Source organism: Ictidomys tridecemlineatus, chromosome 8, assembly GCF_052094955.1.
Source record: "Ictidomys tridecemlineatus isolate mIctTri1 chromosome 8, mIctTri1.hap1, whole genome shotgun sequence".
In the NCBI taxonomy this organism is placed as follows: Eukaryota; Metazoa; Chordata; class Mammalia; order Rodentia; family Sciuridae; genus Ictidomys; species Ictidomys tridecemlineatus.
Window position 1 is genome coordinate 105,090,786 of NC_135484.1, and position 17,583 is coordinate 105,108,368.

The 17,583-nt window shown below is 38.9% G+C and overlaps 1 protein-coding gene and 1 non-coding gene across 2 annotated transcripts in view; both read left to right on the top strand.

The window, feature by feature from the left end:
- Pla2g7 (phospholipase A2 group VII) overlaps positions 1–17,583 on the top strand; it is a 36,858-nt gene that overhangs the window by 1,404 nt on the left and 17,871 nt on the right. Inside the window, exon 2 of the mRNA XM_005318603.5 lies at positions 17,437–17,578. Within this exon, the coding sequence (XP_005318660.2) occupies positions 17,470–17,578 (109 nt within the window). The 5' untranslated portion in view covers positions 17,437–17,469. The remainder of the gene's footprint in view (positions 1–17,436; positions 17,579–17,583) is intronic.
- On the top strand, positions 11,913–12,019 carry LOC120889415 (U6 spliceosomal RNA). Its single transcript, XR_005733309.1, has one exon. It is a non-coding gene; the product is annotated as a U6 spliceosomal RNA (small nuclear RNA).

Here is a 17,583-nt window from a genome sequence, read left to right on the forward strand (position 1 = left end):
CAGGACAGTCAAACACCACAGACTGTTGCTACCAGCAGAGCCACTGAGGATCAGAGCTAGATAAGATACTGACTCTCATTTTGCAGTAGAGAAATTCCTCTCTGAGGTGTAAAAGGTTTGGCCAGTGCCCAAGACTTTCTTCTCATACAGAACTGTCAAATCAGGGCAGCAGTTTCTTCATTTCCCCTCTGTGCATTGGTCCCAGTGAACATGCAGAGCCCGAACCATATTTTCTTATCTGGTTCTGTTTATACACAAATACAATTTATACCTCTCTTTAAGGTCTTTGTGGTTCTATTGGCATAGAGCATTAAGAAAAGGGCCAAATAGGTACCTGAGAAACTAGAATAGGAGCTTCTGAGAAGACCAGATGAAATTTAGGAGTCCCCTCAATCTGTATTTTTTCCCTAAAAACCTTCAAAGATGAGTATTGCTTGAAAAGAAAGATGATCAGTTGGCAGCTGTTTCTTTATACTCTGATTTATCTTAAGCCTGACCCCCCCCCCCATGATTCATGAAATTTGAAAGACATTCAGATTGATCCCTGGAGATACTGAGAAGTTTCGATTAAAGACAAGCATTGAAGAGAAAGTACCCTCAGTCTTGAAGAAGTTGAAGGGGACCATTTAGTTCTAAAGTCATATTGTTCCAGAATTCTGGGGAAGCTTTGTAGTTTGAAGGCATGAACAGAGGATTCTCACTGCCTTGCCCGGTTAAGCCAGATGCTTATGATACGCCCTCAAAAAACAGGCTGATAAATATAGGCTTATAGTTTTTTTTTTAAATAAGCAGTAATTGAGAAGAAAGAAAACATTTACTGTAAGAATATTCATTGAATTAAGTGAACAGCTGATTCCTAGTAAAACTGTGTTCAGTCATTTATTTATTCATGTCAAAAATATTTATTGAGCAGCACCTATGTGCCAAAAACTTAGTATAGAGCAATGAGTAAGATACATAAGCTGACTGCTGTCATGAAGTTCACATTCTAGAATGGACAGATGAGCTAGATCAGTTCATGTAGTGGTAAATACCCTGAAGAAAAGATGAGTGCTGTGGTATAGTGATGTTTGGGGCAGTGGTGGTGGAGGTGATAGTAATGGTGGTGTGTATGTTAACAGGTGGGAGGGACTCTTTTTCTTGGATTCAGTTTGGAGGAGAGTCTTCCCTGATGGACTTGAGATGAGATGAGATCCCAGGAAGAAAGGTAGATGGTTCTGGCAAAAGAATCACAAGCCCAAAAGTCCTGGGAATAAATGGCATGTATGGGAAGCTCAGTTGGAAGGCCAGCATGGCCCTGGCCAAGCTAGGGAGAAGGAGACTTGGAGGAGTGAGGAAGCAGAAGGGAAGCAGAAGCGAGGTCATGCTAAGTCTCACAGGCTGCAGCAAACCATTTAGAGTTATTTTTCTAAGCACAGTAGAAGCCAAGAATGGTGTTTAAGCAGAGGCATCACATCACAGATTCATGTTTTCTATGAAAGTGCTGTGGATGCAGTGTGGAGAATGAATTCTAAGGGAAGAGGAGGAAGGAGACTAGCTCTAAGTTTATTGATGGTGACCTAGTGGAGGGTGACAGCAGTAGATGGGCATACGCTCCTTTTTTTGGAGCTACGGTGGGAAGTTAATATTTCTCTGTCTCAAATCCTCCATCCACAAAATGGGGCCGGCATTGGTGTCTAGACCATTTATTCTGTAATGACATGTAAGCAATACCCTTAAGGGTAATGTGGGTAATGTAACATTTATAACTATTTGCTAATATTGTGTTACTTTGAAGGATCTGTGCTTCAGTTTTACAATTTGTTCTAATAAATTTCAATGCATATTTTTATTCTGCTCCATAAATATAACTTGTTATACATAGAAAATATTCTCTGTTCAGAGGTTTGAAAACCCTTAACTAAGAGTTACCTATAAAACACACCATCAGGGGCTGGGAATGTGGCTCAAGCAGTAGCACGCTCGCCTGGCACACGTGCCGCCCAGGTTTGATCCTCAGCACCACATACAAACAAAGATGTTGTGTCTGCCGAAAACTAAAAAATAAATATTAAAATTCCCCCCCCCTCTCTCTCTCTCTCTCTCTCTCTCTAAAAAAAAACACACACCATCATAAAATTTCAGTATTATTGATGCTAAACACAATAGCTGGCTACATTTTGAAAGTTGAATGTGTTGGGGGAAAATTAAAAATGGGAAATGAAGCTGGGGATTAGAAAAACATCAAAATCTCTTTTTTCTTTGGACAGATTGGCTTTTGTCCTGGCTATGGCTGCACAAATATCTGTGAGCGCAAAGATCTATAGATAATGGAAAATCTACACATGGCAGCAGAATTTCCAGAGAGGACTGTGGACCAGAGTTGAATAGAACTGTTTCCCTTAGTGAAGCTTCTCTCTCACAGGAGGCTCTTGAACTTTCCCCAGTGGATCTCTGACTAAGTTTTAGAGAATCAGGGAAGAGTTTTGAAGTTGTTTACCAACTCAGATTGGGGGTGACCTTCTTATGACAGAACCTAACTGCCACATGAGGCAACCCCATGTCTTCTTTCTGACTCACTTTCATGTGCAACTTACAAAAATAAGATGTGCCTTTTAGAAGAAAAGAGTTCTTCCTCATTTACATTGTATGCAGTAGAAATTTCAACTCTTTTGATTTAATAGCCTTGGGTTATGCTCATTTGCCAGATGCCATTGGTTAATTATGGGTCACAGTGTGTCTGAATTCAAACTTGAAGTGACCAGTCTGCTGATTCAAATTGCTGACAACATGTGACAGTAAGTCTAGAATCTGTTCAAAATTTCTGTTCTGCCAAATCTACCACCTGAATTAGATGGTGGCAGAGGGATATCCTCAAGGGACATGTTATAGCCTCTCCATAAGACCCTGAATCTATTTTGTTTGATGCATGTAATGTTTTGAAATGCTCAATTAATTGCAGTCCTTTAAAAATCACTGGTTATTACATACAAATGTAGCTTTCCAGGTTCTCTTGAAAACAATGAGAAGATCTAGTATCTTGGAGTTCTCATTCCTGCATGAAAGTTATCAACTGCAGTTGAGGGGCAGTTGCCCCTTCTGCATGGTCCAGTTGTACAGTCCTCGTTCCATTACTTAGGCCTGTTTGACTCATTTAAGTTACCTATTGGCTGGCCCTTGTAGACTTTTGATTTTTAACCTCAGGTTACGACTCTCTAGTCCAACCTTTCCACTTCTACCCTCTTCCAATGCAGGAATTCCTAGTCCTGAATCCCTTCTGGAAGGCCTTAGACTTGCACTTTGCTCCTTTGGTCAAGAGAAGAATATGAATTGTTGAAGAGCTTCCATTAATGGAGTTTAATAATCTGGGTGCACATGGGACATGTCTAAGACCTTTTGCCTAGAGCAGTACCTGTCACGTGCCATCTGGTCTGTGCATATCCCTCCGTTCCTTCTGTAGCTCTTCATGGGACCTGCTGTCTTGTTCTGTTATCGCTATGGTTATTGCTGGGCTATTGTCCTTTCATATGAGTCTGCATTTGTTAAAATCCTTAAAGCCTTAATCAGTGTGATAAAATGTGGTTTAACTGGTACAGAATATGATGGGAGGGTGGCCTCCCTTTCTTCAAAATGTTACACTTTTGTTATGCAGCTTAAGACGACTTTAGTTTTTTTGGGTTTTTTTGGTTGTTATTATTAATCCATTATTCTTTTGACTTGTGTTTATAGCTTATTTTCCAGTTAGATTGTTCCTGATCATTTGCAGCAGAACTCATCACTGTACACTAGCTCACAGCTAATGGTGATATTTGCTTTTCCAGGTGACATTGTCTTCAACATACTTGGTTGCCACATTAGGGGTCACTACTGGTATCCAGTGGATAGAGGCCAGGAGTTGATAAACATCTACAACCCATAGGGAAGCTCCCCACACCATGAATCATGAGTAGCATGAAGTGGAGAATCTTTGCTTTAGAGTCAGGGCCTAAGTTCACATCCTGATTTAGGCTGCTTCCTCTATCTATGACCTTGGACATGTTATTTAACCTCTCTATCTCTGTTTTCTCATCTGTATTTTGAACTCTCTGGACTAAATGTATTTGTTTATATAAAATGCTTAGAATAGTATCTGGCCCAGAGTAAATTATCATTATTGCTAACTGCCATACAAATGCAATCTTACTTTTCTACTTATGTTTGTACATAAGACATCAGACGATTGAATTTGAAAGTTAGAACTTCATTTCTAATCTTACCTTTGTGGTATTCATTTGTATATTTGTATATTTTATTTATTTAAAACATCTTCCCAGAACTGCCTTCCCTCTAAGGCTCACATTATAGTAGTCTCCCTTCTATCTGTGTTTTCAGTTATCCATGGTCAAATTGTGGTCAGGAAATAGTAAATGGAAAATTTCAACAATAAACATTTCACAAATTTTAAATGGCAATGCCATTTTAAAATGTGTGCCATGGTCATCAGTATGATGAAACCTCGTGCCATCCTGCTATATCCCACTCTGTCCTACCTGGAAACTGAATCTTCCCTTTGCCTAGTGTATTCACACTGTATACACTACCTACCCATTAGTTACTTAGTAACTATCTTGGTTATCAGGTCTACTGTCAGGGTATTTCAGTGCTTGTTTTCAAATAACTTTTATTTTACTTTACAATCGCCTCCGAATGCAAGTATAGTGATGCAAAAGAGGCATGAGAGCATAAAACACCCAGGACAGATTAACTCTGATACAATGTAGCAAATGTTGCAGGACATATAGGAAAAAAAAAAAAACATGTATAGTGTGGTACTATCTGTGATTTCAGGCATCCACTGGGGGTCTTGGAAAGTATCCCTCAAGCATAACGAGGGATTACTGTACCGTTTTTTTCAGATTCATTATATTCCTCTGTTTGGGGTTATAGGTGTCAAGTTTAATACTAGAGTTCCCATTTGAAGGACATGAACATTGAGTTCCTCTAGTAAAAGAGGATCTTGATCTTGTTCAATCCCGTTTTCTCCCTTTACCTCTCTCCTTACAGCCCAGTCACTGTGGTCTCTTCTATATGACAGGCTGCTGGAGCTAGGCAGAAGCTAGTAATAGTATTTGAATAATAATAGTGACATTCCTGTGAGGGCTGTAAGCCCATGATTAATGCTCCTCTTTGACAGATGAGGAGAGAGAAGCAAAAAAAAAAAAAAAAAAAGAGTAAGAATTCACTGTGTTCGATAAGCCAATAAGTAGCAGATTCAGGATTCAAACCTTGGCAGCTGGAAGTCAAAGCCAGATTTCTGAGTCTCTTATTCTGCCACAGGGGAAATTTTCTCAAAGAGCATACCTAGGACCTTATACCTACCATCATATAGCCATGAAAGCATACAACTCTCAAAAGACCTGTTACTCTCATACTAATAATATTGTATATATGATATGTGTGTGTGTGTGTGTGTGTTTCTTGTGCCTCTGCTATATTTTATTTGTTGAGGGCATAGGTTGGTTTTGGCTTAAGTTTTTCATAATTTCAGGATTCCTGATCCATTAAGGAGAAGCCACAATTATTCCTTGGAAAAACTATTCTTCAGAAGCTCTGAGCTTACTGGAATATTAGAGAGTATTATATTATAACTGAGGTGCCCATGCTGGCTTATCTGAGCAGGCAGCCTGGAGGACTGAATCAGAGAGTAAGCTCAGGAACCCCAGTGTGGCAGCAAGCTGCACAGTGATCTTAGATAATGTTTATCCTTTATGGCCTTTAAGACATAAAACAGAGGGCATCTGGACATTTGTACACTGAATACAGGTGAGCTCCTGTTTTCCAGATGTGAGTAGAATTAATTAATTGTATTTTATTTGCAGCTTTTAAGCACTTATCTTTTTTTAATATTTATTTATTAGTTTTCGGCGGACACAACATCTTTGTTTGTATGTGGTGCTGAGGATGGAACCCGGGCCGCACATGTTCTAGGCAAGCGTGCTACCGCTTGAGCCACATCCCCAGCCCCTTAAGCACTTATCTTATAAGTGATTATTATTAAAGTATTTTCACAATTAGGGAACTGCTTCTTATTTTGCTTTTTTTGGCTCTACCTCTTTTCTGAGGTTGTGAAATGATTACACAACAGTTGTTATCAACTGTGTCCAACGTAAGAGGCCTTAGATACTTCTGCAAAAAGTCACTTGAGTCTACACTTTTGAGAGAATGTAAGATTAAGTTCTGATCTAACATGGTGGAAATAAAAAATGTTAGAGTTGATATTATGTTTTCCAGTTCCTAGTTTCAATATCAGCCAATATGGATAGGAAATTATTTTTGAAATGAATCATATATGGTAGATGAAGATGGCACCTCAGAGTCTAACCTCACCCATGCATCTATCTTTTTACTTTAGCATTCCTAGTAGTGAACCAGTGAGCAATGTTTGAATCCTTTTTAGGACAGGTGAAATAGACATTATAAATGATCTAATTATCAAAACATTTTTCCATTTATTGTCCAGGTATCTGCCTCCCAATAGACTGTTTTGGAATGAAATAGATATTTCTTCCTTATTAAACTAGGATGCACTTGCTTCAGTCTTTTCTTAGACCAGGATTTTTTAACCTTGGCATCTTGACACCTGGGGGTATTTCTGTGTTGTGAGGGTTCTCCTGCATGTGGTAGGATATTCAGCAGCATCCCCAGCCTGTACCCATTAGATGGCAGTAGCAGCCCCCTTTCCAGCTATGACAACCCCAAATATCTCCAGACCTTCTCTTCTGCCATCCCTCACCCACTTTTAAGGATCCTTGTGACTACGTCAGGCCCAAAGGTTAATCTATGGTAATATCCCCATTTTAAGGGCAATCAAGATTAACAGCATTAACTTCATCTACATTCTTAATTTCCCTTTGCCATGCAACATAACAACTTCACACATTCTAGGGGTTAGAATGAGGGCTGGGTATGTGTGTGGGGTGTGATCCCATTCTAAAAATCAATCTTTCTTTTCTTCCTTGCTTCCTTCCATCCTTCCTGGGCTTCTAGGAATTCAACCCAGAGGCACTTTACCACTGAGCCACATCCCCAGCCCTTTTATTTTATTTTATTTTGGGACACGGTCTTACTAAGTTGCTTAGGACCTAACTAAATTACTGAGACTGGCTTCCAAATTGTGATCCCTCTGCCTCAGCCTCCCAAATTGCTGAGATAACAGGCATGTGCCATCATGCCCAGGAAGAATATTTTGTTTTCTGATTCTTTACTAATAACAGAAGAGTTGAGACATGTTTGCCCTTGTCTCTTGCCAGGAATGGATTTTACTTGATCAGCTTGTTATCTCTGGACAGAAATTCCAGATTTGAAACTGACATTTTACTATTTGTTTTGGTTTGCCTTTTTGTTTCAAAAAAAGCAAGTAGTGCCTAATGAGAACTTAATAATGATGGATAAAGGGAAATCAGAATTAGTGGTGGTCATGCTTGAATTTGGATCTCTCAGCTGAGATTTGAAGAGCAAGTAGGTTTCAGCAGTAGATATGAAATCTACATTTTAAAAAAACAAGTGACATCAATTTAAATCTCAAATAGGATGTATGATCTGAGCTTTCACTTTTGATCATCTTCTCTATGGTAGAGAAGGCAAAATTGAAGAAAATTATTTTCAGTCTTTACTATTTAAAAAATTATTAATTTTTAGCCAGGTGTGGTGGTGCACTTAAAGTCCTCAGGGATATTAAGGCAGGAGAATCTCTGGAGCTCATTAGTTCAGGACCAGTTGGGCAAAATAGGGAGAGACAACCCCCTGCCTTCAAAAACATTTTGAGTGTCTATTCCCACTGATTTAAAACATTAGAAAAGAGAAAAGTAGATATAAGGATTACAAATTACTATCAGTTTCTAACTATATAAACTCTACAATGATAACATTTTCAAAAATTAAAATAACATTTATTTTGTCTCTCTCCTTCCCTCTTCCTCTTCAATTTTATATATCTTTTTCTGGGATCATGGGAAAATTCTCTTAATTCTCTACATGATATTTTACTTTGGTTTAGACATAAGCACTTCATGATCATACAAACTCTTAATTAAATGTCCTTTAAAATATTTATTAGTAAAGCAATGCATTTTATTGTAAAAGATGTAAAACAATGGTAAAAATACCCAGGAGTCCATTATCCTTCTTATATCCATTGTTTTTTTAGTATGAATTTTTACGTGGCAATTTCTATATATTTTTTTCAATTAAAATTTTATTGTGGGAAGTTTTCTCAATCATAAAGAATTATTTTATACACAGGTTAATAACAGAATAAAACACCATTGATGTCATCCCCTGACTGACACTGTAGGGTTTCCATTATAGGTATATACATATGTATACTGTCTCTTATAGAGTTGAAATGCATATTGTGCTACACTAAGTTTTTAAAGTTCTGTTTCCCTATGTATAAGGTCTTTTTACGCTAATCCCAAAAAATGTAATTTAAAGGTCAGTTAAGGATATGGACAATTTAAGGCTTGCTAAATTCCTCCCCAAACTCAGTGTATTCATTTATAAGCCTGACATTGTTCTGTAATATTTTTGGTGTTAAAACATAAGTCCTGTGTTCCCAGGCTTTTGCCTTACCAGCTGTTGTTCTTTTTGTACAATTGTATCTTAAAGAAAAATTTGACATTTTTGTATTGGCCTGTGGTGATGGCTGTGGAAGTGCTTTTCATTCACACGATTGTGAAGAATGCTGTATCAAGGGTTCCAGAAGAGTCTTCTTGGAGTCTCTAGTTCCAAGAGATGTTCAAAGTCACCACCAGACTTTTCGGGGTTCTGCTTCTGAAATGTAAAGATGTTTCTAGATGATTTGTATCCCACACTTGAGGAAAAGGCACTTATTGGTAGAAAGAAAAGTTTAAGAGTTAAAGACGTGTTTTTGAATCATTCTTCTGTGTTCAGGTTCAGAGGCCTCCGTGGTCATCTCTCACACATCTCCACCAGTGAAAGGGGAAAGAAGCGGTGTTCAAGGGAGCCAAGGGTCTTGGCTGTTTATAGTGGAGTCTGGTTTAGAAAAGCAAGATTTGTTTTCATTTTGATAACATGGGAAATGCTTGGTCATTTATTTAAATTATATAATACTTTTATGGAGAATTGTTTGCAGTAAAATCACATAAAACAATAAAACAGGTGGTATATGAACTAAAGCTAGAGAAGTAGATCAGAAACCAGAAGAATGTGTTGTTAAGGGTCCACCAGGCATGTGGAACTATCAGAAATTTGAAAGGTAAGGGGTATTAGGGAAAGAAATCTGAAAAAGTGACATGTGAATTAAATGTAAAGTCATTATGTGGAGTGAGCATAGTGTGTAGGTGCTCAGCAGGCACTGGGGAAAGCTGAAGTTGGTGTCCAAAAGATCAGTGTCCCCAGAGCATAGAATGGGGGAAGACAGAGGAGAGGTTAGCATTGGCCCAGAACTAGGTCAGAGGCAAAGGAGAGGGAAAAAGCTCTGATATTCTTTGTTCTCCTTGGAGAAAAGTGTTTTCACCTCTTCTATCATGAGTGATAGGAGGACAGGTGGAAGGATATTTGTCCTTTTAAGAAGATAAGACTATAGTTTAGTAGAGATAAGTGCATTAAGGAATAAGGAAGGGGCTACCATGAAATCACTGGGACACAAACAGAACTAGGCATAGCTGTGTTTAAGGGAGAAGGCTCCAGACCCTGTACTTTCCATCCCGTGTCCCCAACACACATGCATGCTTACATGCACACACATCATTGGACTGAGGATACACATAGACACCATTTTGCAGTGCAGAAGTCATTCCTATGTTAATCCAGCAAACAGTCATGGTGCATCAGGTGGGTGAGAGTTCCTCATTACTGGGCACAATGGGACATATTACAAATTGTAGAACAAAAGTCCAAACTAGGATATTCAGTGTTCTCGGTGTGCGACACCTTCCTTCCTTTTCCTGTGCACCCAGATAATCCTGCTCACGTAACTCCTCTTCCTGTTAGCTCCAGTGTGACCAGAGAATACAACGGGAGAAGGCTTTTAATTTCCCCTCCTCCCATCCCAGAACTGATCATTCCCCCTTGTGCCTGCACTGAACCTATTTCTGTCTAAACATCTCTAATTCAAAATTACACTTTATAGAATCCATAGCTCCCTCCATACCTTCCCAGCACTTAACCAAAGTGGGACAAAGACATTTCAGAAGCCACAAGCACTGCAAATGCTGCAGATCCTCATCCTTTGCATCTTGTGCAGCATAAAGACCATACTGTGCTAGCAAACAAAGCTCCGGTGTATATTAACTTTAGAATAATAACTCCTTTCTAGGTTTTTCTGATTAAAGTATTCTAACTAAATTCATGGAGGCTGAAATTTTCCCATCATTTTGGAGTCCTTATGCACCATTTCTCTGCAGGGGTTTAATGTGCCTCTGTGGGGGTTTCTAATAGAAACCAAGAAAACCAGCCATGTGCTCAGTGGTTGGCATGTGGAGGGTGCTGAGGAAAGGTTTGAATGGATGGGTGTTTCCATGGATTGTCTGGTACATAGACTATGGTGTACATCATGGACAAAAGGAAGCTCTATTAGAAAGGAAGAAATAAATTGCCATAAGCATTGAGGGAAAGGAGGCAAGTGCCTCTGGTTGGGAAGAGCATTGTGGAGGGAAAGCCCCCAACTCGACTGATTGGGAAATAAGGTGAAAGCAAGCCTGATGATGTGCCCATATCCCAGGTCGAATGCATTAAAACAACACAAATCAAATTCCTAGGCATAGTATTAGATGAATCTACTTGCTCAGCAAGAGGGCTCACAAAGAGTTATTTCTCTTAACATAGCTTTCAGCCCTCTTCATTTCCCGGTGTTTGATTTTGTCCCATCTCTCAGTTGGGTTTATGTAGACTAGTGGTGTTTGACTGGGGAGCAGTTTTACCCTCCAAGGGACACTTGACATTGTTACAACTTGTGGGGAGGATGCCAAATACGTATAATCATACCACTTAAATATAATCACTGAGATGATATTTCTCTGGGATTTCTGAATTATAGTAATCTAGAATTCTTTTTTTTTTCTTTTTTTTATGTAAATATATATATATTTATTTATTTATTTTTTAATTTTTTATTTTTTATATTGGTTGTTCACAACATTACAAAGCTCTTGACATATCATATTTCATACATTAGATTGAAGTGGGTTATGAACTCCCAATTTTACCCCAAATGCAGATTGCAGAATCATGTCGGTTATACATCCACAATTTTACATAATGCCCAATTAGTAATTGTTGTAATCTAGAATTCTTTCCATGTTTTACTTTCACCATGATTCCCTAGAGAGATTATATTAATCTAGAACGTATTATGGAATTGTATTCATCTAGAATTCTGGGATTATGTTTACCCAGAATTTTTCTATCTGTATATGAATTATATATTTAAAATTTAAACAAGATCATAAAGATTGTTTTCTTATGCACTTCAGAGAATTGTTGGACTCCAAAATTTGTCATCCACATAACTCAGTCCTATGTTGGTAATGGTGCTGACTAACTACTCATCGTAAGGACTAGGGACTACATGAAGTAAGGAGTTGGACACGGCTGGTACATAGTAGGTGCTCAATAAGTGATAGCTTCTTATGTCTCATATCTAGCCTTTTTAATTCCTTAACTAAACCAGTAATCAAGTTTTGGATTCCCAAGGTCTGAATTGAAAGCAGATTTCTTCTCTGCTTTCCTTGGGCGTTCCTGTCCAATGTTAAAGCAAAACAAAACCCAAATCAACAAGTTGAGACATTGGAAAAACCAATCTCAAGTCTCTCCTCCGATGCCTGTGATATGTTAATCAGGAGCCATTTGTTGATATTTCCAGAAACAGGCTTCATCAGGTCCTCTTCCTGATCTAAAGGGTTCTTTCTCAGCTTTTGAAAAATATAAAACTGGTGCTCACTTGGGCAGCACATACCCTAAAATTGGAACCATACAGAGAAGATCAGCATGGCTTCTGGGCAAGGATAACATACAAATTCTAGAAGCGTTCCATATTTTTTTAAAAAAAATTTAAAAAAAGAAATATAAATCAGCAGACAAAAAAAAAAAGAATATCAAAAACTTCTTTTACCTCTTTAGCCCTTTGTCACAAATCAGTTGCTCAGTTTCAAAAGGTATCAGTAGTTGAGTGGCAGAAGAACTACTTGTCCAGAACTACCTGTCTCACTTAGAAAACTCCTGAGAAAGGACTGGCTGGGGTTGCCTCAAACTAGGGAACAGTATATTTCTAGCAGAATGGTTTTCTCATTTTTGTTTTTGATTGAAATGCAAGAAGAGTTACCACTCTAAGAATAGAACTGTTTGTTCTAAAGTTCTTTTCACCCTTAGGTGTTATCCATTCCCACTCTCTTCAAACATGGAAGTGACATCACAAACCATATTCTGAAGAATCTGGTTCCTGATGTGCAGAGAGTGTGTTTATGGTGGTACTGGAGGATGGAGGGCACCCTGCCCCCCCTCCTGTGTGAAATGTGGCCGTCAGTGGTGCTGGGGAGCCAGAGTACACCACAGCCTGTGGGAACTGATTTAGAGGACATTGAAAGTCCTCTTTCCTCCAGACCATGGAAGAGCTGACAGGCTATCTGGTGGAGCAATTCTATGAAGGGAGCATTGCAGTACTCGGTACCATGTGCCCTAATGGAAGCAGGTACAGACTGCTTCCAGACAAAAAGGAGCCAGGCTGCTGTCTGCTGGTGGCCTCTGCTCACCAAGGTGGGCAGTGTCTTCTTTGGTGTTCTTGAGGGGCCAGGTCCAGAGAAAACCTCCCTTTCCGACTTCAGGGAAACTTCAGTAAGGGTTTTTCCACTGCTAGAACACAGCTGCCTCACCATCAGCCAGGGCCAGTCTTGGCACGAGGATGAGTCAGAGGCGGCAAGGAAGGGCAAGGAATTTTATAGTAGTAGGAAGGTGGTCAGAAGAGGGATCTCATTTGGGTTCTTCTATCACTCAGCACATTGGAGCAAAAGAAGACCCTCCGTGTAGTCCTGTCCATGCCAAAAAAAACTCACTGGGTGATCTCAGACAGGTTTCATGGACTTTCTGTGTTCCATTTGAACTCATGCTTCCAGATACAAAATGCTTCTCTTCCTTTATTTTTACTTTACTATGTACATAATCTTTCTAGCATTCATTATTGTTGAAAAGACTCACTGCTGGGGATTTTTTTTCAGCAAAAATTGGATTGACTTTCAAAACCTTTTTATTCCAAACATAGTGACTAGCACACAGACATTCTTAAAATTGAGTGAATGAATTTATGAACAAATAAATATAGGAAATATAAGTGAGCCAGGCAATCATTACATTATTTAGAAAATTATTACTTTAAGGATCAGATCAGATATCATGACAATAGGACAGTGATAAAACTAAATAAATGGTCCTATTGTCCCAGTGCAACAATTTTTAAACATGGGATTGGCTGTATGAGATGTTATATCAGCCTTCAGAGGATATCTGTACATCTGATATCAGGGTATCCAAGAGCCTTTGTAAGAAGCTGAGTGAGGTCAGGCTGTAACCCTGTGTGCCATCTCACCTGGCCTTATTTCTGCACTGCTCCACTCTGAGGATCCAGGGTGAGGGTCCTGGCACTGGTCTGATAGGAAATGTGGAGACAACAGAGCACTTCAGTTCTGCTTGGGGGGCTTGGGGAATCCCATCCAGTAGTTGGCTCTGGAGTTACTGATGGGAAAGATGTAATGAACATCAAGGAGCTGAGGGCAAGCTGGCCTTTGATTAGAGTAAATTGCTAAAAACCAATAGTAATTTCCTTTTTTAATGTTTTACTTTGTCTTTGTCTTTGCTCTTCCTTATCCCCATTGATCTTCCATATGAGCTCAATGGCCTTCCTCTTATTTAGTTACAAGCTAAAACCATCAGGGATGGAACTTTATTATAAAGCCCTCTACTCATGATCCTATAAATGCTTCCTATGGGTGATGTGATCTGATGAAAAGCTTAGTCATGACAGCGTAATGGAGGGTTAGTCATGGGAGCTGGTAAGCAAATAGCCTGGCTTCAGGTTAACAAATAGCCTGATGCTTATTTGGAAAACCCAATAGCTTTTCCTCTAGATTCATACTCAGTCCTCTGCAGTTTCCCAGAGTCTCAGCATGCTGCTCCCTGAATATAACATGGAGTGGAAACAAGGAGACAGATTCTCATCTCTTTAGAGAACAATGTCCAACTCTTCAATTCATCCTCTTGGTACAGGAAGCAGTTTCTAAACACCACAGCATCATTTAAATGGTTGTTTTGTGTATTCATTTTAGGAGATTACAGTTTTAGAGAAAATGAAAAACAGATACAACTCAAATAGGTATGTTTTAGTTTAAAAAACAGGGACTAAGACATTCTGGGTACAAACCTGGCCTCCAGCTCTCCCAGATGTGTTTTGGACAAGTCAACTAAATTCTCCTTGCCTTGACTTCCTCACTTTTAGAATAGGGGAAAGTAAACATCTTTCCTTGATTGTTGTGATGATAATTAAATAGAATTCCAGGAACTGGTATTCTGTTTTTTTGTGCCAGGAACTGTACAAAATGCTGGACACACAATCTTGCTAATATCATTATTCATTTGGTGAATGAACTTCTTTGAATAACTTCTCATGTTATTTCAAAATTGCACAACAAATTAAAAATTAAAAGATATCTATTATATTCTATCAAAGGGAAAGTTGGATATTTCTCCAGTGATCTATCCAGGATTATTTTATTTCCTATGAAAATAGTTGATCTCACTGTAGCCCCATCTCTTCTGAAATCTTTCTTTCTGAATTCTTGTTGTTCTCTGAATTTGTACCATTTCATTTAAAAATTTTCAAATGACTCTGTAAGCTGGGCACAGTGGCGCATGGGAGACTGGTGGCATGGGAGACTGAGGCAGGAGGATCCTGGATTCAAAGCCAGCTTCAACAAAAGCAAGTCGCTAAGCAGATTAGTGATACCCCCCACCCCACCCTGTTGAGAGCCACAGCCCACTCCTGAGGAGCTGTTTTATTTGGCGTGTGTGGTTCTAAAAATAAAGTTCGTTTCTTTTAACAAGTGGCTCCTGAATTGTGCCCGGCCAGACTGCGGCACCACCTCACCCCCATCTCTAAATAAAATACAAAATAGGGCTGGGGATGTGGTTCAGTGGTTGAGTGTCCTTGAGTTCAATCTCTAGTACCCCCACAGTGCCTCTGTAATTTGATGCCTTTCTGTTTTATATCTGCTAGTCTTATTTCTGAAATCCAATTATTAGCTCTTTTAGGGCAAGCATTGTGTTAAATTCTTTAGTATTTACCACAATTGTTGCCATAGAGGGTGTATATAGTATTTGTTTAATAAATACCCTTTGATTCAATGTCTGAGGTCTGGTATTAGGATAGGCCATGCTGTGCAATAACCATGTTCATGTAATAGCAACCTGGAAATTTCAGTGACTGAACACAAAAAAAAATGTTTATTTCCTGCCCCTGAAATATTCCTTTGCAGTGGCAGAGACTCTTCTTTATCCAGTGATTAGGAATCTAGGTTTCCTCCACCTCAAGACCCCCTTTTATCAGCATCTGGTCTCTGAGTTGGCAAAGGAACAGATGAAGAAAACACACTGGCTTTCAAGTGACTCAAAATCCTTCTGTTCATATTTCCATTACTTGAAATTAGTTGCATTCTGAGACTGTTGCCCCAGTTCAATCACAGGGGAGGCCAGGATGTGTAGAGAAACACAGAGATATTTGAGAGCACAAATTGTCATGCCACATATCTGTGTGGTATCTTTTACAAAAACAACTCTGTCAACTAGTTAGCATCTCAATACAGCGGGACCTATAAGTCACATAGACCATGAAACTTAGCTCAGTTAGTATTAGTAACCACATTTCAGAAACTACTAGAATTCAAAGTTTATTCATGCAGCAAACATTTTTTGAGTGCCTACTGGGTCCCAGGCACTATTCTAAGTCTTGTTAAAACAGCAAAGGGAAAAAAAATAACAAATTCCTATATTCATAGAACTTAATTTCTAGTGGAAAAATAATAAATACTTAACAAATAATGTCAAGAGCATGATAGTTTGTGACAAATATTGGAGAAAATGAAGTAGGGAGGGATAATTAATGGGGGGATGAAGTTTGGATCGCAATTTTAAATAGAGCAGGAAAAGGTGCTCTGTGTAAAACTGGAGCAAAATCCTGGAAGTGAGAGGATGTCATTTGCATGTCAAGGGGAAGAGCCTTCCTATGAGAAGGACCACATGCCAAGACCCTGAGGTGGAGATGTGGAGCTCAGAATGCCTGGCATGTTTGGTGAGTGACAAGGAAGCCACTGTGGTTGCAGTGAGTGTGCAAGAGGGAATAGAGGCAGGACTGCCCAGTCTGTTGATTAGGGACTAAGGAGAGCCTTATATGATACTTTGCTCAGTGACATATGGAGTTATTTGGGAGTTTTGAGCAAAGGAGTAACATGACCACTCTGGCCACAATATTGAGGATAGACCGTGAACAAGGGTTAAGAAAGAAGACAAGTTAAAGATATTGCCAGAATTCATATTGAGAGATGGTAGTGACTTGGACCATTGCCATCATTCCCCAAAATTGAAGGGACAGATTATAAAGGGAAAAGTAATACACAAATGCAATACAGCTTTTGCTGATAGGATGTTAGCATACAGTCTGATTGTGATATGATTTATTATTATCCCCTAGTCCAGAAGTCCATTGTTTCATTCAATGATTCAAGAAGCATTCCTGAAACATCAATCGATTGCCCAGACTTCTGTTGAGTCCTGGAGACACAAATAAGAACTCACCTGTGTTTTTCAGAAGCTTGCAGTGTAGTAGGTGTATAAAATCCGTGAAAAAACTAATGCATCATTAGCACCAAAATTAATCCCAGCAGCAGTAGTATAATTATGATGGGAACATTAGTAAAAACTGTTAACTGTATAGTATATGCTGGATGCGCCTGTGGATATTAAGAAGATGATATATGACTGTTATAATTACTATATTTTGATGTTCTTCTTTATAACCAAACTAGAGTCTTATAAAATTAGAGAACTTGTGGGGTGGGTTTGTGGCTCAGTAGTAGCATGCTTGCCTAGCATACCTGAGGCACTGGATTCGATTCTTAGCACCACGTACAAATAAATAAAAATAAAGATCCATCAGTAACTAAAAAATATTTTTAAAAATAGAGAATTTATGACGAAAAACCTAATATAATGATCTAACACTATTATTTTTGTGCTCTATCACCCAACAGGATCAAGAATTTTGCCATCCTAGAACCTACCTAAGACCCAGCTCAGAAAATGCATGTTCCATTTTTTTTTTCCAAATCTTGCTAATAGCCCAGCTTCCCTGACTTGTCAGCTTCTTTAAGTCCTCTTCATTGCATGTTCTTTTTTCTTTTAATTTTCTGTTTGAAGAGGTTAAGCTGAAACCGCTGCTCAGCTCCCAAGATGGCACCACCCAAATTGCATGTGCTTTTCTGCCTCTGCAGCTGCCTCGTACTGGTTCATCCTTTTGACTGGCAACAACTAAATCCCACTGGGTTTATTAAATCAGCAGGTAAG